Genomic DNA, 23,451 nt, shown 5'->3' on the forward strand with positions numbered 1-23,451 from the left:
ACTACAAAAGGAAACCAAAATACTAAGCATTCCTCTCTCACAGAGAAGCCCCAATTACAAATCTCAAAACAAAGAACAATCTAGTCCAGGTATCTCCTGTCCATCAGTCCGTATGTGATGTGCCTGCCTTTGAGATCACACATCAATTGTCTATTAAGACCAGGAAGAAAATCCATTTTAAAAAGCAAGCCTGCAAACTACATCAAAGTCCTAATCCCCATAAGGAAGGCCCAGTGTTCACACTACACTTCTAACTCTGGAGAACCCACTAAAATTAGGCAAGTATGGGTAGATCTCCTACCAAAAACAAATGGCATTAAGAAACAGAATTTGGTTTACACAAAATTCCTCAGAGGCAAACATTAAAAGTACTAAGTTTTTATGTTTTATATTTGACTTCATCTGTGGCCAAAGGGCACTAATAATTTCTGAAAGCCTAATACATGAAATCAGTTTCTAATAGGTCATGTACATTTCACAATTTTCCCAATTATTTTCTCACACAACAGAGAAACTTTCAACTTAAATTCACCACAAGCTTTCCATGTTTCAACATTTTAGGATGTCATAGGAACTTACTATATGAGAATTCAAATATGTAATTAAATAAACAAACTTAATTAACAGAAATTATTACCAAATGTAGTGGTCTTACAACAAAATTTCCTATTTGCTAAGGGCTAACTCATCTGACCTACTGCCGAAAACCGTCTTAAATATCCCTTCATAACAGCGCAACACTGTTTACTCTTTAAAAAGGTAACTACAAGGACGTTTAAGTTTCAACTTGTCACTTACAGAAATTATATTCTACCACACAAATAAAGCCTAAAGATTTCTCAAATTCAAACAGATTAAAATTTTCACAAATTTTAGTTTCTTTTTCTTCTAAAAGCAAAGAGAAACAAAAATGGAATTAAATGAATGAAATCTTATTACATGTAACATTATAATAAATGTCAATTTCCAGAGACTAAAGTAGAAAATATATGTTCAATCTGAGTGTTCTTACTTAATGCTGATACACTGGTGGATACGACAGAAAGTTTCAAATATGAAGAGACGGGCATTTTCAATGAAATCCTCAAGACAAGCCACCAAGAAGAAGTCATTCACAAGCACCTATATGCATAAAATATATTTAAAAATTAATGATGCTGACAAATGTTTTTAAAAACTTGACTCACTTTGTCTACTTTATTGCTCTATTCCCTATAATCTATCTGAAAACAAAACAAAAACAAAAAAAACCCTAGAGCATAGCACTTTCTAGAATATTGCTCATGTTCAAATCCTTAATAATTTAAGTAGTTAAAGGATGGAAGAAAACCTCCAAAAAGCCTCAGTGGCTCCTTGTTTCATTGATGATTTTAAATAACAGAGCAACTTCCTGACATGCTTTGTTTTGTCTAACATGCTCTAGCTACTAAAAAGAAGGAATGGACTAAGGATATGAACTTTCTGCAACCTAAGATAAACAGACTCAGAAAACAGTGCAAGGAATGCCTCCTGTTTCAAAGACAGAAAGAATTAAAAGAGATTATTTCAACAGCAATGTGTAACGTTCACATGGCTGTAAGGACACAAACTATCAATCTAGACTTCAGTTTTCTATGTTGACTAATATAAACTATCATAATGTATACTTGCATTTTTTTCCTTAAAGAAACTAGATCCTAGTTAAATACTTTTCCCCAAAATTTGATTTTATAGGATGAAACTAGTGGAGCATGGTGCTGCACACCTACAATTGCAACACTCAAGAAACTAAGGTACAAAGATCACAGACCCAAGGTCAGCTTAAGATAGACAGCAAACTGTGCACTCAACCCTCACCCAACCCCAAAATACACTGCGAATATGAGCTAATTAATTAATTAATTAGATGTGGCAAAGCCCTGGAGATGTCTCAGTGGGTAAAGCACAGCATGCAAGCCTAACGCCCAGTCAGAACCCTGGAAGTCATGCAATGGCGAACCAACAAACAGAATCCACCAAGCTCTCCTCTGGCTTCCACATGTGTGCCCAACACTAAAAAAGGGCAGGTCTTTAGAAATCTAACAAAACAAACACAAGAAAAGCAGCTGCAGAGCGTGATGGTGCACGCCTTTAATACCTGCGCTTGGGAGGCAGAGGCAGGTGGATGGATCTCTGTGAGTCCATTGACAGTTTGGTCTATATATCAAGTTCCAGATTTTCTCTCAAAGAACTTTATTGTCAATTGAACAATAGGAAAGATTAGGTATAAAACTCATAACTATAATAATTGCCTAGTTTATAGAAAATGTTAAATATGATCATTTGAAAAATTCTAAAAGTAGCTCCAAATATAACAGTCAAAGTTGTGATACGTATGTACATATGAACCAGATGAGAAAAACATAGAATTAAGGAGACACAGATGCAGTCAAAAACAGTTGATGCTTTAACTTCTGTAACCAAAGGGGACAAGTGTTAATTAAATGACTTCACTCTACCAATAACCTGCCCATTTAGCTTCTTTCTTACTTCAGTTACTTCAATACCGCATCTAAAAATTTAAGAATGTAAACTGCGTAGTAAAAATTCATACTTACTGATTCACATTCCCTCAGCTTTTTCTGAGCCCCATCAAAATCAAAGTTAACATATAAGCATTCAACAAATTCTGTAATTGGGTCTTTGTATGTGTAAGACTCCTGTAAAATCAAGTCAAATGTTCAGTTAGATCTTGCTGAGCACTGTTTAGCAAACTGCCTATAAAATATCTCCATTTTCTAGTTTTCTTATCATTAACTCACAGCAAATAATCCAATGTCATCTTCTCAGTGCACCTATTCTAACCCTTATCCCAGGTAACATGGTAAACTCATAATAATGTCCACATCAAAGTCTCTGGCACTCATCTTAGAATTATTCAGAAATTTTCAATTCTAATACCTAGTTTCCTTTAGCCAATGAACAATGAAGAACTTTTCCAGCTATGAAGATATAACCCTGCTATAACAATCACTTATTATTAATGCAGTCTTAGGTTAAATAAAGATTTCTTGGGCTGTTTTTTGTTTTTCTGAAAAGCTCAATATAAATCAAGCAGCAATGGCTTCTGTTCACCTTAAGGACTGTTACTATATATTCTATTTAAAAGGTCACCATCTAGTTGTGCAGGTAACTACTCCCCCAAACCCCACCAAGCAGCTCCAGCAAGCTGGAGTCTTTAGAAGACAGCACCAATCACTTATGCCGGATCTGTTGTAAAGATACTGGGAATCTACAAAAGTAAACGCTCAGGGCTTGTCTCTCTTCTAACTTCATGTACACTTCCCTTCCACTTTTCATATTTTCATATTTTCACCTAATAGCCCAGAGTCTTACTTTAGAAGAGCTTACACGGAAGGCTGCAGTGCTTTAAGGCGTTTACTTTTACCTGCTGAATAACTTTCACTAGATCCTTCAGCACCTGCCGGCGTTTCCGCACGTCTTTGTTTGTTATGACGGCAGTGGTCAAATAGCGGAGAATATGTGGACACATTGTCTGGATGGCATTAAGGTACCTAAGGTAAAAACACAACAATTACTTAACAGTCACTAAACTCCCCCAATTTTCAGTGTATATAATTCAGTGTGAAACAAAGGAAACATCTGGCTACATTGCTTAGCCTAAGACTGCAAACTTTTACCCATGACTACTGCAAAGGAATAATCACCTATAAAATCAGCGTATTCCAATAACAGGAGGGCAATCTCACCACTATTGCCAATTAAGAGTGAGCTGGAAGACTCATTCAAGAATGTAGTAAGTCCTTACTATTGCTGAATAATGTTGGAAGGTCTTTGGATGTGCTATTAGTTTACTCCAAAAACTTGCAAACAGCTGTGACTGTCACTCTCTCATTAGAACAAAGGAGTGAAACTTTGTGCAAGCAATTTCATCGTTAGAAACCTGGATACTTATACAAATTAAATAATTTTGCTGATATAAAAATAGAAACAATGAGGACATTATTACAGTATTACATGGCCTGGATTAATATGTAGCAGTGGCAATCATGAAAAACAGGAATAAATGTGAGATAAATGTCAATGGGCTCTTAGGTGTTATTTGCCAAATCATGCTACTATTCACAGTGATAACCTTCTAACTCACTGCACTTCTGAACTATTTCCTTATATAGAACCAATGTATGCTAGCTGAGTGCCTTCCCCAGGGATGATGCTGAGCTCAGAATTATGTCTGTAAAGATCATTTCTCAAAGGTATATATTCAAGTTCTAAAGTATCAATCTGGCTCCCATCAATAAAGCTGATGCCATAGAAATTGTTCTTCCAAATATATACTTCTCACAAGATGAAATTCCAGGCAGCTTTTAAGATTTTAACTTCCATGCTCTCCTAGACTATAGCATGTGTACATGTATACACACATACAAGAACACACACATCCCTGTATTACAAATTCCTACTGAATTCTTAAGATGCCTTTAGAATTTAATACCTAATACTATTGAGTATGGCCTGTCCTCTCTCAAATGCCCCTAACTAAGATAAGGTATAGGACACAATATCCTCAAGAACAAAACTTCTAGGTAGAGAACTAACATGGACCAACTAACAACTATCTTCTCACAAATTGAGCCTTGATTCAAGCAGCAAATTGCAATACTCATGTGAAAGAAGTTTACTTGATACTCTGTTTTCTTATCAGTTTTGAAGTGGACCATTTTAGTAAACATTTGGGGAACTTGTCAAAAATTTACCTAAAATCTACAAATTTATCATATGGTGCTAAACTTGTATTCCTTTTACTTATTCTAAAATTTGTTTCACTGTACAATGTTTTCATATTCCGAGTGAGCCACATCCTTGGGAAAACGTTTCAGTGAATACATGCCAGAAGCTGACAAACATTTTGTGAAGAACTAGGATTATAGAGGTACTTACAGAAAGAGAAGTCAAATTTCTAAAATATTTTACTGACAAAATTCAAAATATAGTATTTGAGTTTATGTTTTAAAAATACAAGCTAAGTAATAAGACAAATGGAATTCCTTCATTGAGGATAACTAACTGGGTTCAAATTTAGAAGTGCTTATAAAAAGTGACTGCAAATGAGCTGGGCATGACAGTGCACACCTATAATGTCCATACTTGGGAATGGGATGCAGAAAATCAGGTGCTCAAGTTACCCTTAGACACTAAATAAGTTCAAGGACAGGGTAGGCTCAATGAGACCATCTTGAGAAATAAAAATAAAAATTTTAAAAATTTATCACACATTTTACAATGTTTATTGGTTAATGCTGACCTATAATAAGATTTTCAAATATTTAATATTTAGTCATTTTGGGGGGCCTGCAATGTAAGGGCTCAAACCCATGGTCTCACAAAAGCTATGCAAAGATACTTTAACTACTGTTATCAATTGACAAGCATATGGGAGTACTTTATTGCTTACATAATTTAATTAAATTGTGTTGATATTGCTTCTTTGCATGTGACTACATTACAGATTCATCACTTCCAATTCAACCTAGTTGAATGAATTTAGAAATACAGGACTTTCCTTTGTGCTTGCAATGAGGTCTATGACATTCTAGACCTGCAAAGTGAGTTTGAAAGGATCTGTCACCAATCTGCAGCAAGGAAGGTTCTGCTTCTGGTTTTAGCTTTGGACAGAATGGGAAATGCACAAGGCTGCAAGGCGGAACTTGTGATTCATTCCATGCTGTCACTTAAATGACTGTACTGAAGCATAAATTTTACATGAAAGCACTGTTTTACTTTGAAATTTCAGACTGAATGTTGGACTGCAGAAGTGAATCTCCACGTCATGCAGTGCGTGACAACAGGAGCCCAAGGGCAGCTCTAACTCAGAAAATGTCTACCATGCCCAGAGCAAGTCCCCAGTGCCCTCACCTCAGCAACCATTCTAGTTTCAAGTAAGTTAATTTGTTCTGGTTGTGTGTCTTTGACTGCTGAAATGAAAAACAACTGAATTCCTGCTGGTAAATGACTGTTCTTACTTGGCTAACAGAACAACTAACCAATCAGAAACTTTATACATATACTTATATTCATACACACATCCTTATATCTGGAAGAGTCAAATTTGTGGTATGTATCTTTGAGTCAAAGAAGGATGATCAAGTTTTAGGCAAGACTGAGGTACATAAAGAACCGTCAGTAACATAGTGAGAACTTTAAAAAGGTAAATAAAAAATAAAACAAAACAAAACTTCTAGCCAACAACAGAATAGTGTAGTTCACAAATTCACAAAGCAATGTGTGTATTTCTTATTGACTCAAGATAAGCCAAAAAAAGCTGGACAGGCCAAGTTGATACAAAAAGGACTCTTCCATGATAGAATGATAGAACCTTCAACCTCCTTCCTCCCCTTCAATAATTTAGCATAAGCTCCGCCCCCCCCCTTTTTTGGTTTTTCGAGACAGGGTTTCTCTATGTAGCTTTTGGAGCCTATTCTGGAACTCTCTTGGTAGACCAGGCTGTCCTCGAACAAACAGAGGTCCGCCTGCCTCTGCCTCCGAAGTGCTAGGATTAAAAGGCATGCGCCACCACCACCACCAGGCTTAGCAATAAATCTTTATTGCTAACACTTGAATGTACAGTAACCCTTCAGTACCAATAAGGGATTGGTTCCAAAATGTCATTATGTGTCAAAATCTATGGATGCCAAAGTCCCTTTATAATATTATGGAGTACAGTTTGCATATATTCCTATATAATTCAAATAATTTCTAATTACCTATAATACCTATTAATATATAAAATTTCTGTTTGTAGTTACTGCTATATTATTTATAAAATAATTGCAAGAACAAAGTATCTGTATACATTCAGTAAAGATGGAATTTTTCTCTCAGTTGGTTACAGATGTCATCCACAAAAACAGAGGATCAGCTGTATGCAACATAACAGAGGCCCCTGTGAAAATGCAAATTCTGATTTAATCCTTTGGATGAGCCCTGAGTCTACATGATATCTATATTATTGGTTCAGAGATCATACTTTAAGAAGAATTCTGAAGGAAGGGCCTAGAGTACATGTTATCAAATAACTTAACTAACAGTTACATGTGAGGTTTTCAATTATCAAGCAAGCATATGTATGCATATGTATATATGTATATATATATATATATATATATATGTATATACACACACACCTCATAATCAAACAGAAAGATGGGCAGGTGACAAATTTAAATATTAGAGGAGGACATTTCAGATAATCAAAAACTAAAAACTAAAATTAAACTTACTGTGGTTGGTAAAGGAAGAGATCAATAATATTATCACGGCCTTTTGGATGGTTGAAAAAAACAAACAGAGACCAATGAATGAGCCATGTCCGCTGCTGAAGAGACTGGAGTGGAGAACTCACAGACTGAAGGATTAAGAAATGTATACACAGGAAGCATTAGTATGTGAAAAACAGACATGCAAATAAACATGACCAATCTCAAAAGTGTAACTAGAACTAGACTAGACTGTATTCTATGGCATATACTAATCAGGCATTATGATCAAGGTTTGACCCCTAGTCCTTTCTCATCATCTTTGACGTTTCAAATTATTTTATGTTATAAGCACTTCAGAAGACATTGTAAAAACAAGGACAGAAGTGAACAGTCCTTATTCAGTAGGTAGGAGGATGACATTAACTATTGTTGAAACTGTCATCTTCAACAACAGCTTTCCACAGTAGGAGGTACTAACAAGGGCAGTGTCCTTTTCACTGACATAGAACACAGGTGGAATAGCTGTAGCAGAAGTGAAGGCCTAAATCCTTTCTCTACCAGTCAAACCAAGTGTGTCAGTTTTCAAGGTTAAATGAGCTAATCAACTATGCTTTTGCAGTCAGGTCAAAATAACAGAAAAACCCAAATTATGAAGGATTTTTATTTCTTCTTTCCCCTCTTAAGAGTGCAATGTTGTCCCATATCAGAAAAGATGACAAGTACATAGAAATTTCAGAGAATGAATCCAGAACACGTAACTCACATTATTGTCTATGGTCTCTTTTAACCGAGTAAGGTCTTCCATGGCTGCATCCCAATTCTGCATTAAGATTTCAGAGGCCAGTTTTCCCCAGAGTGAACTTAATGCATTTCTATCTGTTGCTGGAACCTGTATGAACAATTAGTTATAGTCTCAATATTGTGCAGCAAGAACAAAGGTACATTTTAAACACAACACATCCATCTAGCCCACCTAAGACATATATCCAAAGTATACCTCTACCTCAAAATACTTATTTTCAAGGTCTTATTGAAGCACAACAGTAAACTGTTTCAAATAATTATTTAAAAATACTTAAGTCTTTAATGTCAGGTATTCATGTAAAGTAAGGGATGATTTTTAAAGCCAGCAAATAAGAGCATCACTTTAGTATACCTATTTCAGATAATACATATGCAATCAAATTTCATGTACCTGAGACTACTTTACAAACTATGTTAGATTCAAAGAAAGCTACTATCAATGGATAGAAGGTATAGAAACCCAAACTTCTGGGTTTCATTCACAATATGGTAAGAGATTAAACACATGATAAAAACATTTCTAAAGAGAGCACAGTAGCACATAGCTATTTCAGCACTAGAAAGGCTGAGGAAGGAGGATCACAAGTTTGAGGCCAGCCTGAAGCATATAACAGAGACCTTGACTCAAGAAAACCAATACTACGAAAATATGACAGGAAACAAAGTGTAAAATGCAGGCCTAATGGTTTATAAGGAAAGTTACTGAAATTGTAAATAACCACCAAACTACTGACAAAAACTGTTAAAATACTCCCTAACAACATATGAACGGGAACACAAAAAATGACTATGAACTAATCATGGGTTAAAGCAGCAAGAGCAAGGAAGAAGACTGAGAAGAAAGAACATATTCCTGCACTGCACGGTGAGATTCTGAATTCGCACTTCACCAAAGCATTTACACAGCAGAAATAACGTGAATCACAAATTACAATTCAACTGTACAGTGTGATTAGAAAGCCAGACAAGTGTGCAGCTCCGCCCCTTCTCCCCAGACAGCAGAGCCACCCATGCTCGAGCCTCCTCCCCCCAGCACAGGGATGAGCGAGAACCCCTCTCAGATGCTATGCAGCTTAAACAGTACAGAAGTGTACTACCCAACGCACACTAAGAACTCAGTGAGTGAGTGGGAGGTCATCAAAATGGAAAATTTATAGCACTTTGACATAATTTTTATTACCATTTGCAGTAGTTTTCTCAAATGTTCTGGAAATCATTGATGTATACCCACAATATGATCCACATATAAATACGCACAACTGTTAATAAACTAAAACTGGAGTAATCCAAATATGTATGAATTGATTAAAACCCAAACAGACCAAAGTACATGTGAAGAATGGAATACTAATAAGCAGCAAGAATTCTGATAGCTACTGTAATATGATATCAAAACCTTACCTTGCTGACAAAGAACAGCCAGATACAAACATACATATTTTATCATTCCATATGAAAATTTAAAAGAAACAAAACCAGCCTGTAGGCACACAAAGCAGATCAATAATGTTCAGGCCTAGGAGTAGAGTATGATTTCAAAGAAGGGACAAGATATATTCTTGGGGGTTCGAGAGAGATGGCTCAGTGGTCAAGAGCACTTGTTCTTATGGAGACCCCAGGTTCCATTCCCAACTCCTACCCAGTGGCTCATAACTTCAACTTTGTAACTTTAGCTCCACAGGATCTGATGCCTCCTGATTTTTTTTTTAAACCTCTGCAGGCACCAGGCATTCACAAGGTGCAGACACATTGAGACAATTACTCATACATGTAAATTTTTTTGAAAAATATCTTTTATGTTAATTGGTGACAAAGGAGATGCATGTCAAAATTAATTGAAATTTAAAAAACTAATTTATAAAGTTCCATAAAACTGCTCCAATTATACGATGTTTAAAACATTTCATCAAGGAGCTAGAGAGATGGTTCAGTGGGTAGGGTACCAGCTGTGCATGTTAGGATCCCAACACCCACACACCAACCGCCTGTAACCACAGTGCTGCGAGTGGGGAGGTGAGATATGCTGGGGTTTGTTAGTCTAGTTCCAGGTAGCTAGAGATACCTACCCCAACCCATTCCTAACACACAATTTTATCAAGTCTAATATGCTAGCAAATTTAACATACACTTACTGTCTCCCTAATACTAAAAACAACCAACTCAATATATATTCCAATTAGAGCTAGTGAAGTCTAAGTCACGCCTGGGAATCAGCATGATCTAGACACCTCTTAAAACTGCCAAGACAACAGGCACATCAGAGCCAAACTGTGGCCAAGATGCTCAGTCACCATTACCCAAGCTGTCTGGACATCATGGAAAGTACTTTTAAATGGATTGATATGCCACTGACTGTTAATGTCAAAACATCTTCAATTCTAACTGGGAGAAAAAAAAACAAAACTAAAAAATAAGAAATGGTTCGAGTATTTTAAAATTACCTTTACTTTCAACAGTTGCTTAATGGTTGTATTTTAGAGGTAAACCAAAGGTGAGGACAGATCTTTAATAAAAATTCAGTAAAACTTTCATACAAAAACATTCAAATTTCTACTAACTGTCCTGATTTCATTTTAATTAACACACTTTTGGAGCATAATGCAAAGAAGTTTCACATCCAAATGGTACATTCAACATATTCTAAAAGCCACCAAGTCTTTTAAAAATAAATCTGGGGTCACACAGCTTTAATTTATAAACACTGACCTACAATAGGTCATTTGGAGAGTCAAATTCTAATCTCAGCCCAGTTACAATGGCTCTTTCATAGCTTATGTTTCCTTAACCATAGATTCAAGAGTAACCAACCACCAGGGGGGAAAAAAAATCCAGAAATGAAAAAAGCCTACTGCAAAAGAAATAACTAAATTAAAACATGTCATTCCAAATCCAAAGCAAGGTTTTTATTTTTACTACTAAACTTTTAAAACCTAAGATTTCTAATGGCAGTACGTAAATCAACAAAATGTAATTAATATCTATTCTTCCTTTGCACTAGGTAACAATATGCCAAAAGAAAACAGCTTCTACCTAGCTCAAATCTTTTATGGTATAAAATGAAACAACAGAATTCTACATAAATTCTAAGAAACTCAATTTCCATTTGCTGCTCTTTATTATTTGAATTCCAATGCAAGATTTCTTAGGAATAATGCAAAGGCATATAGTTGAATGTTTTTAAAGACAGAGTAATATGTGTCATAACTTTTAAAGTAAATATTAAAACTCCCAGTTATAAAGTATGCACCTATTAATTATGGAAATTATTAGGCTAATTATTAAGCCATACTCCATAAACAGGACACTCATAGAACTAAAATGTGTTGAATGTGGTAGAATAAAAGCTTTTTGTACAACTTCAAGTTTTGGAACCCCCAAAAGGTTCATGTGCACTACGCTGGCTCCACTCCATGTCATTACAGTTGGCTCTTCATAGCAACCTGCTTTCAAGCGTGGATATACTAGAAGAGTTTCAATATCTGGATTTCCAGCAGTTACCTTAAGTTTCCATGTCTTAGGAAAATGGCACGTTCACTCACTGACCAGCAACAATAAATTTACTGTGCTAGAACTCTAACATGACACTAAATCTTCATTCTCAAAATTCACTCCCAGAAGTAACAAATGATATGAATAACCGGCTCTTTTCATGTACCTGTAATCATACCAGGCTTCTGGATTTACAATCCTAGCTTAAGCTGTTTATATTCTCAAAGTAATCAACTTTTGCTCTCTTAAATCCCTGGTAACATTCAAGGTAAAAAGTGATGGAATTTTTTGATAAGTCACTTCAAGTTTAACATCAATGATTACCTTCAGTGCACTTTGCAAGCTAACCATAGCTTATCTGTAAATGAACTCATTTACACAAATGAGAGAAAGAGAAAAATAATGTTGTGAATCAGCTTGGAAATAATCAGAAAATATTTGTTTCCTTGAAGGAAGGACAGTGGGTAATTTAAAAAATTTCCTGTACAATTTAGGGTAGGAGATATCTGAATACATAACAATGATTTGCCCCTTTAACTACCCTAAAGAGGAAATTTGAATTTCATTGAAGGCACCAAAGACAGCATGGTCCAAGTGTTCTCTTAGTGACATATAAAACTAAAAGAAAGAAAAAGCGACAGAAAATAAAGAAATCTAAGATTGGAAGACAGAAAGTCCCTGTCTTCCTTTATTTTTGTCACGTTTTTTTCTTTTAGGACTTTCATTTCTAGGATTAATTTAAGAAACCACACAGGCTTTCGGTGCTTGCCAATTAATCCATAGTGAGTAACAAATTATAACTTCCTTGATAAAAGGCTAGATAAGAGCACTCTGATTACCTAAACAGAAGAAAGAATGAGAAAGCTTTTAAAACAAAGGCCTGAGTTTTAAACCTGTCATTCATTCTGCTTATAGTACCATAATAAATCCATTATAGGACAGAATTCTGCTAATACTAAAATTCATATAAGTAAGAGTTTCCTATTTTTGGATTTCAAGGTCAAATCAAAGCTTCCCCTCCCAAATTTGTCTTGAAATTGTATTTATTATTATTGCATGCATACATGTGTGTGCAGGGTGCAGGCATCTATAGAATAAGCATGGACGTCAGAGGGCAACTTTGTAGAGTGGTTCTCTCACTACACCCTGATGGAGATTCTGGAGATCAAACTCAGGTCTCCAGGTTTGTACTCTAAGAATACTTACCTTCTGTTCCATCTCAGCAGCCCTCCTTTCAAATTTTGAGGCCTTAATAAGGTTTTCTATTTAGTTTTTGTTGTGAAGGATCTTTTCATTTTCTTTCATTCATTCTTCATTTTTTTAACCTAAATTGTTTCTCCTTTGCCAATGACTGTTTTAAAATTTAACAGACAAACTCAATAGACAAGTTGTTTTTTTTGAGAAACCAGGAAAAGTTTTAGAAGCAGAGGGTAAGGGGGGGTGAGGCGAGGTACTTACCAAAACTCTAAAGAAGTAAAGATATTCTGCTGCTCCTGAGTAATTTCCACACTCATATTGGAATTTTGCGTATCTGTAGAGTGTATCTAAATACTCCTGCCTAAACTGGGGGGAGAAAAAGTTTCTACAGTTAAGTAGTAAAAAAACAACTGCCACCAATAAACCCTAATCAAAGAAACGCTTGATTATATGTAGGTACGTTATGTATACATGAAATTGTCTGTTTTATGTTCAGTTTTGGCCTCAAAGAGTTCTAAATTTTGCTGATACCAATTTTACTGCAAAACAAACTTGGACTACAACTGATATCTGGTGTTAGTCCGCTAAGGTGACTAAGCTAGCTAACCATGGAGCATATATATTCCTCCAAAGTTTTGTGGTCTTAACCAAATAACACATATAATAAAACTCTCTTTCCTGAAAGTTGGCCCCAAAATTACATCAACTTTTTGAATTAAAATGTAAACAAAATAAAACTGAAGAAATCTAAAAGAATTGAAGACTTAAAGCAACAACAAACTACTAAATATTCTGTACCAAACCACAGAGTATTATGTGGTGATCAGCAATCTACCACAGCAATTATTAAATGAGAGCTGAGAACTCAAAGTTAAGTGTGATTATATACACATGCCATTCTCAGGCATGGTGGTGCATGCCTTTAATCCTAGCATTCTGGAGGCACAGGCAGGCATATCTCTGAGTTCGAGGTCAGCCTAGTTTATAGAGTGGGTTCAAGGATAGCTAGGAGGTACACAGAGAAACCCTGTCTTGAAAACAAACAAACAAACAAACAAAAAACAAAGTGTCATTTCCTAAGCTAACAGAAGAGAAATCAAAGACATTAGGAAGAACAGTACCACTTATTTATGAATTTGTAAATTAATGAATTAATGTGAATTAATCATGAAAATGTCAAGAGTACTGCATCCTCTAAAGCAGCCAAAATGTTCTTATTGTGCAAAGAAAGCATTTTTAATTCAACTCTGGTTCTGACTTTACTCATAAAGCTAAGAGGAAAAAGAATCCTGACTTCTACACAGCAGCACGAGCATATAATCCTAGACCTAGAAAACAGAGACAGGAGGATCATCAAAATCTGCGAACAGTTTAGCAAGGTCCTGCCTCAAAAATCTAAGAGTCTGAGAGTCTGGGAAGGGAGCAAGAAAATAAAGTTATTATATGATGATCTACATAAGGCAAACACTGTAAGGATTTGTTATCAAAAGGGGATTATAAACAAAAATTTCCCTATCATCACTGATTTTTACAAAAACCATGTTAAAAACATACCAGTTGTTGCTATTTGTTAAGTTAATCTAAGAATTATATTCTTATGCCAAACTATGAATTTGCACAGCAATTCTCTAAAGATCTTTTTCCATTTTTCTAAATAAATAACCATTTTTCTAATTTCCTAAATCTAAATAACCATTTTTTAATATATATATATATATATATATATATAAAAACTTACCCCATGCTTGTCTGCTAAGTAGTCAAATAACATCCGACCATCCCTAAACATTGGAAAAAGTGAGCATTATTATGGTTTACAAGCTGCAGAACACAAAATATGCAGCTCTAGCTTCTAAGTTATCATCCAAAAGTCACTTTAAATCTCTTAATACTTGAACAGAAATATAACTTCTAGAATAAAACAAATAGCACATATCAAACTTTGATATAGAATAAATATAAACTTGAAATTGCTCTGACCGAAGACAACTTAGATGGTACCCATGTCACAATGTCACAAGCTTCACCCAATTATTATCCATCAAGCTGCTTTTCTTAAATTAGTTTTGCACTAACTCTAGATCCTGACAGACTAGTAAAAGACAAATGCAACAAGTATACCAATGGAGAAAAAATAAAAGTCAAAAAGCTTATCTTCACATTTTCAAAAAATAAAATGTTTTCTTAGGCTTCTTCTTATGTGGGAATCTGCTGTGGCCTGTGGCACACTTTGGGAGCCCTGCCAGCATTAAATTACTGAATACAAAGTGTGCACAAAGTGCAAACTTGCACTGTCCTCTGGATAACTTTCTAAGAGATATACTATATGATCAATGAAAACAAAGAGATTGATAGAAAAATACCATTACTGTGAAAATAAGTAGTTTGTTAATCTAAGTAGATTACAAATTTCTAACAGTACATTTTACTTTCAAATATTTCTAATAACTCCAAAGGCTTCAAAGTGTTAAATGAGGTTAAGGCAATGTGCCTCATTTGCAAACCAAACAAAAAGTCTGTTTCTAGCAAAAAGAAAATTAGAAACAAAATAATCTTAGCTGGGATGAGTACAGACATTGAAAGATGTAAAAGAATGTTAAGTGGTAAGTGAGTGCAGGTGTCTCCTTTGGAAAGCAACCCAAGCATTCTAGGCATCCACCAGGAACAGGTTTTCTCCATAGGACTTTGAGCTGGCTGACTCTTGGGAAGGAGTACAGGGAAAGGCAGGTCCTGAGCACAGAATGTTCAGCAGTATTCCGACCTCTGCACTTCCTTGGTGCAGCAGCACTCCTCCGATTTGACATTCAGAGTCTCCAGTTATAGCCAAATGTCTCCTAAAGAGGGTCAGGGAATACCTAGCTGCCAGGCCATGATAAGGTCTGAATAACTGGTTTAAAGTTCCTTTAAAATATTTAGTATTGGGGCTGGAGAGGTGGCTCAGCTGTTAAATGTGGCAATATTTTATTTGTGCTCTAACAAATAAAGCTTGCCTGGAGATCTGAGGAAAAAGCTACTATATTAAATATAGAAGTCAGGCAGTAGTAGCACACACCTTTAATCCTAGGTTTCGGAGGCAGAGATTCATCCAGATCTGAGTTCAAGGCCACACTGGGAACAGAGCTAGGTATGGTGGCACATGCCTTTAGTCCCAGCACTAGTTAACCATAGGCCTGGAGGTCTGTACAGACAAGACAGGAAGTGATATAGCTGGGAGGAAAGAGGAAGTGATATAGCTGGGAGGAGACAGGAAGTAAGATGGCAGGGTACAGAAAGGTAAATAGGTGTGAGTATACAGGAAGTAGCTCTCTCAGAGGCTGAGATGATTTCAGTCAGGACTTGTGGAGTTAGTGAGGTAATAGCTGGTGGCTGTGGCTTGTTCTATCCCTCTGATCTTTCAGCTTACACCCCAGTATCTGGCTCTGGGTTGTTTTTTTTTATTAATAAGACCATTTAGCAATTTGTGTTACAGTTAAGGGCACCTATTGATCTTGCAGAGGTCTTGTGTTCAATTCCCAGCCTCAACTAGAGGCTCATAACCACCTGTAACTCCAGTTCCAAGGAACCTGATCCCCTCTTCTGTCCTCCAAGCACACTAGGCATGTGTGCACATAAACACATACACATAAAAAAATAAAGATAAATGAAAATAAACAAATGAGGCACTCATTTAGATCATGAATTTTTACTATCTATTAATCCAGAAAAGAGAACTTCTAGGATCCAAGTTCACAGATTACCTGGTTGACTGCATCTGCCTTGTAGTTTCTGGATCTTCAAACATCTTCACAATTGGTTCTGTTTCTGCCTGGAGCTGTTTCAGCTGTGCAACAACTGTGGTTCTTTTCTCTCTCAAAGCTAATGAAAAACATGAGTACTAGAAAGTTAAACCACACGACTCCAGGAGACTGTCTAGAGAAGTTTCCATTAATTCAAACTATATACACTTGTTTATTCCTCATACTTGTATTCATATGCCAGGAACCACCAACTTAACACCTTCCCCAAATTCACAATTTCCTTTTGCTAGAGCCACAAAGGCACATAAAGGAAGAGGGCTTCATCTTCCTACTGTGGAGGGGAAAACTACACACATACAAAGAAGGGGGCGGGTAGTGGTGAAAGGGAGTAGGCAGGAAAAGGTCGCTTGTTATCCGGCTCTACATTTCTATGATTTCATTCCAAGTATCCTTCGATTTGTTCCTATTTAATTCCTGATTGACTATTACCCTACAGTTTCTGAACAGAGGCACTACACTAACGGGTTTACATATTATTACTAGGTGGAATGGAATTTTAATCTACTCAAGAATCTTTTTTTAATATAAACAAACTGTAATTTCACAAACCAAATTCTACAGATCCTGTTTACTATACCACCACCAAAATAAAGAGAAAACTCACACATGATCTATGTTGCAAAATATCTCAGATTAATACTCAGCGACTAACAGTCATTGTACTTGCAGGGCTGTGCATTTGCACTTCTAGCCACTTAAGAAGCTGAGATAAAAGCAGACAACAGTGGGACTGGAGATAAAAGCTCAGTGGTTAAAAGCACTTGTTACTCTTACAGGAGCTCAGTTTGATTCCCAGCCACATGGCAGTTCACAACCATCTCTTAGTACAGTTCCAGGGGATGTGAAGCTCTCTTTTGACCTTCTGGGATACCAGGCACACAAATGGTATACAAACATACAAACAGTCAAACATCATACACATAAAATACAAATCTAAATTTAAATAGTTACTGCTTACAAGTTAAAAAAAGCTATATTGACTTTTAACAATGTCTGTATTATATAGGACACTCCTAACCTATCCTATTACTTCTCCTATCTGGATACTGCTTCTATTCAAATTTTACTTTATTTATAATTATTCTCAGTGTGAATGGGGATTATCGGTGTGAGTGTAGGGGTTTGTTCTCTCTTCTACTGTGGGTTCCAGGGAGCAAACTGGGGTCAGGAGGCATTTGTAGCAAGTGCTTTCCTGTAGACGAATTTCTAAACAGTCTTACTAAATAAGAAACACAGAGCCAAATACAAGGGTACAAGCCATAGAGATCAGAGCAATAGTTAAGAGTCACCAACTAACCTTAGCTCACCACGTCGCCATAGCTTCCCAAGAGAAACAAACCTGTCTAACCTGTGCCTTTATTGCCTTGCTGTTCTGTCTGCTCACTGGCTCTTAACCCAGGCACCTCACTTCCTCATCACTGCCTGTCTATATAGACCTCCAGGTCTCTATGGTTGTTTCTGGGACTAAAGGCGTGTGCCATCATGCTTGCCTGTGTCTTGAACACACAGAGACTCTGCCTGCCATGTGATCAGATTAAGGGCATGTTCTACCACCACCTGACTTCTGTTTATGGCTCACTATGGGACCTCTGATCTCCAGGCAAACTTCATTTATTAACATACAAATAAAATATCACCACACTTTCTCTTTATGAGCCATCTCTCTGGCCCAACATGGGCCACCTTTTTCTTTCCCTAAGCATTTCTCTTTAAATTTCTGTGCTTAAGCCATATGTTCAAAACCCAAACCAAAAAACTTCCAAGTTCATGCCCCAAAGAAAAAATGAAGAACCCAAAAAACAACAATGTTAAACAAAGTAAAGAGCTCACTGCTGTTCAGAATTTGTTACATGCACAGAAAAAGAAAAAGATTACAGTATTTCCTATGCTTTTCTTTTTTCTTTGAGTCAGGGCTCTGGCAGGCTTAAAATTCGCTGTGTAGACCAGGCTATCTTCAAACTCAGTATCACCTGCCTATGCCTCTAGGCCCTAGGCTGCTGGGATCAGAGGTATGTACCACCATATTTCCTGTACTTAAGGGACCATTTTTCTGTTCTTTTATTCTTCAAGAAACATCTACTGTACTGAACCAGTTTGGAAAACTCTCCTAGTAGTTTTCCAACTTTATTACAGAGCCTCAGGAGTTTCTGATCAAATAGGTCTGGGTTGTGGGCCAAAATTTGCATTTCAAAGGAATTCTCCCAGGTAACCTGATGACATCAAGATGTATAGAACTGCAGCATTCTCAGAAAATTGTAGGCCAACATCCTGTAGCACGAGCACAACTTTGATGACACACACTATGATCTGAAGGTATTTGATGACTATGTGAAAGTAGATTCACATCTTTCACTATGAGAAAACACATCTTAGAATCCTTGTAACCCTTCTATATGTTTTCACCCAATGACTTGAACAGTTGAATAATTAAGCCTTTTAGCTACAGCTCTTTCATGTATCAAAAACTTTACATACAACTCAGCTATAAGATGTGCTTTAGTTCTAACAATAAAACTTACCATGCGGGATATCATCAGAATAAAGATTTTTGTAGACATCCATAGCAAAGTCTACCATGTTGGTATCACTAAGAAGATCCAATTTCCCTTGTAATAATTCTTTTTCATTATATATCTGTAAGAGAAAAACTACTTTTAATGAGTATATTTAAGTTCTTCTGTTTATTCAGAATCACACTTTACGAAACCCTAAAAAGTGTGTGTGTGTATGTGTCTCTGTACCGACTGCTGAGTTGGTTCAGCATATGTGTTGGGGGGGGGGCTGGTGAGTGGGTTCAGCAGGCAGCACTTGCTGAGCAAGTCAGGAGAGCAGCATTCAATCCCTGAAAATTACATAAAGATGACGAAAACTGACTTCACAAAGTTATCCTCTGTCCTCTGACCTCCATGTGTGTGACGTGGAAGCTAATACATTGAGTTCTACCCCTTACGCCCCAGTTTTTAAAAAAGCATGACAGGGCTAGAGATAGAGGTCAGTAGTAGAGCACTGGCTTAGTGTACATAAGGCTCTAAGTTCACCTCCCAGTAGTACATGTGTACACACACACACACACACACACACACACACACACACACACACACACAGAGTCACCTTTTAGTAAAAAGAAAAGCAACCAATATAGCAAACACCCAATTTACACAAAATATTATCTACCCAAAGATTTGCAAGTGAATTTCATTCCCATTTTATAGTCACTTAACAAGCTAAATGGATAAAAGGCACATGAGAAGATCTCAACTTCATTAATCAAAAGGGAAGTGCATCTAACAACTATGGTAAAAAACAAAATAAACAAACCCTTGATAGTATCAGTGCCACTGTCAATGTGGACTGCCTAGAATATTCATAATCTACTGGCAAGAATACAATCACTTCAAAACTTTTATCTCCTGAAGTCATACACGCTTTGACTGACAAACTCTGCAAAATACCTAAAGCTAGAGTACATCTACTTAAGTATATTTCTAAAAATGTTCACAGCACACAAGTCCTTTAATGCTACAATGGATGAATAAACTGGTATAATACAACAGATTAACCATCAGCACTGAAAATCAACAACAGCTACCATATGAAAGATGACATAGAAATTAGCTCAAGAAGCCAAGGGTGTTGGTATACACTTACAATCCCAGCTCTCAGGAGAAGAAATGGGAGGACCTCTGGGAGTTGGAGTTCTAGATCAGCCTGGGCTACATAGGGAAACTCTGTTTTTAAAAATAGAACTTAGACTATGGATCACAGTGGTAAACAGCTTGCCTGTCATTCATACATACATACATATACACACACACACACACACACACACACACACACACACACACACACGTATATATAAACACACACACACAAATAAAATTTGGGGGCTGGAGAGATGGCTCAGAGGTTAAGAGCACTGACTGTTCTTCCAGAGGTCCTGAGTTCAATTCCCAGCACCCACATGGTGGCTCACAACCATCTGTAATGAGATCTGGCTCCCTCTTCTGTATACATAACAAATAAATAAACCTTTAAAAAAAAATAAAATTTGGGCATGGTATATACTCTTACAAATCCAGCCCTTGGGAAATTGACAGGCAGTTAAGGAGTTCAAGACCACCCTGGGTCACCCTGCAAGATCTTACCTCAAAAGGAAAACAGAAACCACAACAGGTCAAACAAATCCATGATGTGAAAAGAGCTTACAATGAGAGGTGTGATGACTAAATTGGATAAAAGGGAAAAAGCACCCTACAGTGCAGAGGAATTAGGGCAAGGATCCTAACCCATGTCCAAATTCAAAGGTTCTGGCCTTTTCACCACCTGTCCTGACACTACACATAAGAATAAACACTGAGAAGCCAACACATAGTCATTTAACTAATTATTCAACGATATCAAAGCCTTTATGCAGAACTCTTTCAAGTTCTGAGAACATGGAGAGCCCAAGTAGTTTCTCTTCTGGAACCTATATTCTCCAATATCTACACATATGTCAGTACTGACATCCATCAAGATCCCTGACTCTATCCTCATCCGCTTTAAGACAGAAGCACCTTCTCAAAGTTCTCTTCAGCCACTGAAGGTAACAGAAAAATTTTAATTTAACAGCACTTGGCCAACACTTGCCTGATATGTACTACTTCTACCTTACAGACAAAAGTTAAATTTGTCAATGGTGAGATGTCTAAGTTTTATGTTGAATTGTTCATAATTCCAAGTTCCAATATTTAGTAACTGCTAAATAGATACTCCAACATCTGCCTTCCTGTTGGTGTATACTAAGGCCATCTTAATAACATCCTCAAAGGAGTCAGTTTTCACTCAGTTATAGTTGTACCTTACCAATAAACAAATCTACACTTACACATTCCTCCCCGTTTGCCTCAAAAACATGAATGTATAAGAACACACAAAAAATACTTAGTTCAGGCGGGCGTTGGTGGCGCACACCTTTGATCCCAGCACTCAGGAGGCAGAGCCAGGCAGATCTCTGTGAGTTCAAGGCCAGCCTGGTCTACAGAACGAGATCCAGGACAGGCACCAAAACTACATAGAGAAACCTTGTCTTGGGAGAAAAAAAAAACTTAGTTCAGGCAGTTTTTTAAAATATTTCTGCTACACATAGAAAAGTGAGGGATTTCAGTATGTACTTCTCATGTACCTTTCCCAAAGGACTCTCACTTACCCCAGAAAATGAAACAAAACACACAGCTTTTTATTTAATCTCTAATCTACAGACTACAAAAGTTTAACGCAATAAATAAATAAATAAATAAATAAATAATCTAATAGCTCATGTCTCACTTGTTAAGCCATTTTTCAGCATTGAACTATGCTGGTCCCTAGTATCAACAATTTTAGAGTAGTCTACATGTGTTTAGAAAGCTTCCTATGAATATAAAGATAACACCTGTCATATAAATCGTATCTGGAAGCTTACAAACCATAAAAAGTTTTACCAGACTTAAAAAAAAAAATTGTTATTGAACGCCAAACCCCTGCCCTCCGCCCCAATCTACAGTTCCCTATGTTATAATCTGTGTCCAGAAACAGAATTCATCAACTCTTCTGGACAAAATTCTAGCCTTATTAGAGTAGCTTTACTTACTGTACCTAGTAAAATGCATCAATTTTTCCATAAAGTCAATGTATAGCTAAGCCTAATATTTCTCACCCAGTGTTTCTTTTCCGTAACCCCAAAGTCCTAAAGCCTTGAAAGGCTGAAAAGAACACCGTATTAAGATAAACTCCCAGAACTACACACTTACTGAACATTAAAGACTAAATCGTATTACGTTAAGTCTGAACATCAATAGCAGAAAACAAAGTTTACACCGCAGCTTGTGGGACTGTGAGTTACTCTTGGTCTTTATCCTCACCTGACAACATACACTACGTTTCTACCAAGCGAATACCAGGAAATTAACAGCAAAGCACCCACAACTTCATGGAAATTCAAGTGCCAGAGACGACTTTTTAAGTGTACGAGAGAATCATGTCCAGGGATTCCGCACACAGCGACCCAAATCCAACCAAGCCCATCAACTCAGTTCCTAAAAGAAAAATGGAACTTCTTTCCAACAGCCTCGGGGGTGGGGGTGGGGGTGGGGGGTGGCGAGCGCAAAGCCCCGGCGCTCCTCCCGCACCGCCAGCGCAGCCTCGGGCGAGCACGGACGTGGCCGCCCACACGATCCTGCACAAGACAGGAAGCCGTGGCCTCGGCGTCGCCAGAGCCCTCCGCGCGGCCGCACCCCACCGCCCCGAGCACCCCAACAGCTCCACGCTCCGAGGGCGGGCGGCTGCCATCCCGGGGCCCAGCCGGTGTCAGGGCGGCCCGAGCCGGCTTCCGGCTCGCACGTGTGCGGGCCCCGCCGCCGCCTCCCCGCCCTTCCCGGCGCCTCTCTCGGCCCGACACCTTCCTCCCTCTCAAAACTCCCTCACCTCTTTCACGGAGAGAAACTCAAGGAGCGGGAAGACCAGATGCCGATCCAGAAAGTGCGCGATGCGAGTCGTCAAGTCGTACTCCGCCATCTTGCCGGGGGAAAGGGAGCGCTTGTTCGCGAAAACTTTATTAACAGCGCCGAAGGACGGACAGGCCCCGCACTGCGCATGTGCGGTCGCGGCCCCGCTAAAGAGTGCTGGCCGGGGCCGCGCGTGCGCGTTGTGTCCCTCCTCCGCTCCCTCCCTCTCTCCGCTCCCTCCCTCCCTCCCTCCCTCTCCACGCCTTCTAGGTGGGGCTCAAGCCTCTTGCAGATTATCTGCTGTTTCCAAATTCTTCAGTGTTCCCTTCTTGTTGTACCAATAAACAAACGCGAGTTTTAGGGAGGAAGGAAACCAAGAGTTTAGTTTTACACATAGATTGTCCTGTAGATTGTCCTGCTGACTTGACATCTTAAGTGGAGAGAATGAGTATTAGGTCACGG

General features: G+C 37.6%; 1 protein-coding gene across 3 annotated transcripts in view; it reads right to left on the reverse strand.

The window, feature by feature from the left end:
- Positions 1–23,137, reverse strand: part of Eif3e (eukaryotic translation initiation factor 3 subunit E) — a 32,590-nt gene extending 9,453 nt beyond the window's left edge. The window contains exons 1-10 of one of the 3 annotated variants that reach the window (XM_052747742.1): positions 22,970–23,137; positions 19,045–19,159; positions 16,466–16,583; positions 14,467–14,509; positions 12,990–13,094; positions 8,002–8,127; positions 7,260–7,384; positions 3,407–3,533; positions 2,577–2,678; positions 1,013–1,122 (exon numbers count right to left, since the gene is read on the reverse strand). In XM_052747742.1, the coding sequence (XP_052603702.1) occupies positions 1,013–1,122; positions 2,577–2,678; positions 3,407–3,533; positions 7,260–7,384; positions 8,002–8,127; positions 12,990–13,094; positions 14,467–14,509; positions 16,466–16,583; positions 19,045–19,159; positions 22,970–23,059 (1,061 nt within the window). In that variant the 5' untranslated portion in view covers positions 23,060–23,137. Of the gene's footprint in view, positions 1–1,012; positions 1,123–2,576; positions 2,679–3,406; positions 3,534–7,259; positions 7,385–8,001; positions 8,128–12,989; positions 13,095–14,466; positions 14,510–16,465; positions 16,584–19,044; positions 19,174–22,407; positions 22,554–22,969 lie in introns of those variants that run through there. The other 2 variants (XM_052747743.1, XM_052747744.1) reach the window with 2 other exon arrangements.
- Positions 23,138–23,451: the final 314 nt, after the last annotated feature.

This window comes from Peromyscus californicus, unplaced genomic scaffold (assembly GCF_007827085.1).
Source record: "Peromyscus californicus insignis strain IS unplaced genomic scaffold, ASM782708v3 Scaffold_20__1_contigs__length_68692818, whole genome shotgun sequence".
Lineage (NCBI taxonomy): Eukaryota > Metazoa > Chordata > Mammalia > Rodentia > Cricetidae > Peromyscus > Peromyscus californicus.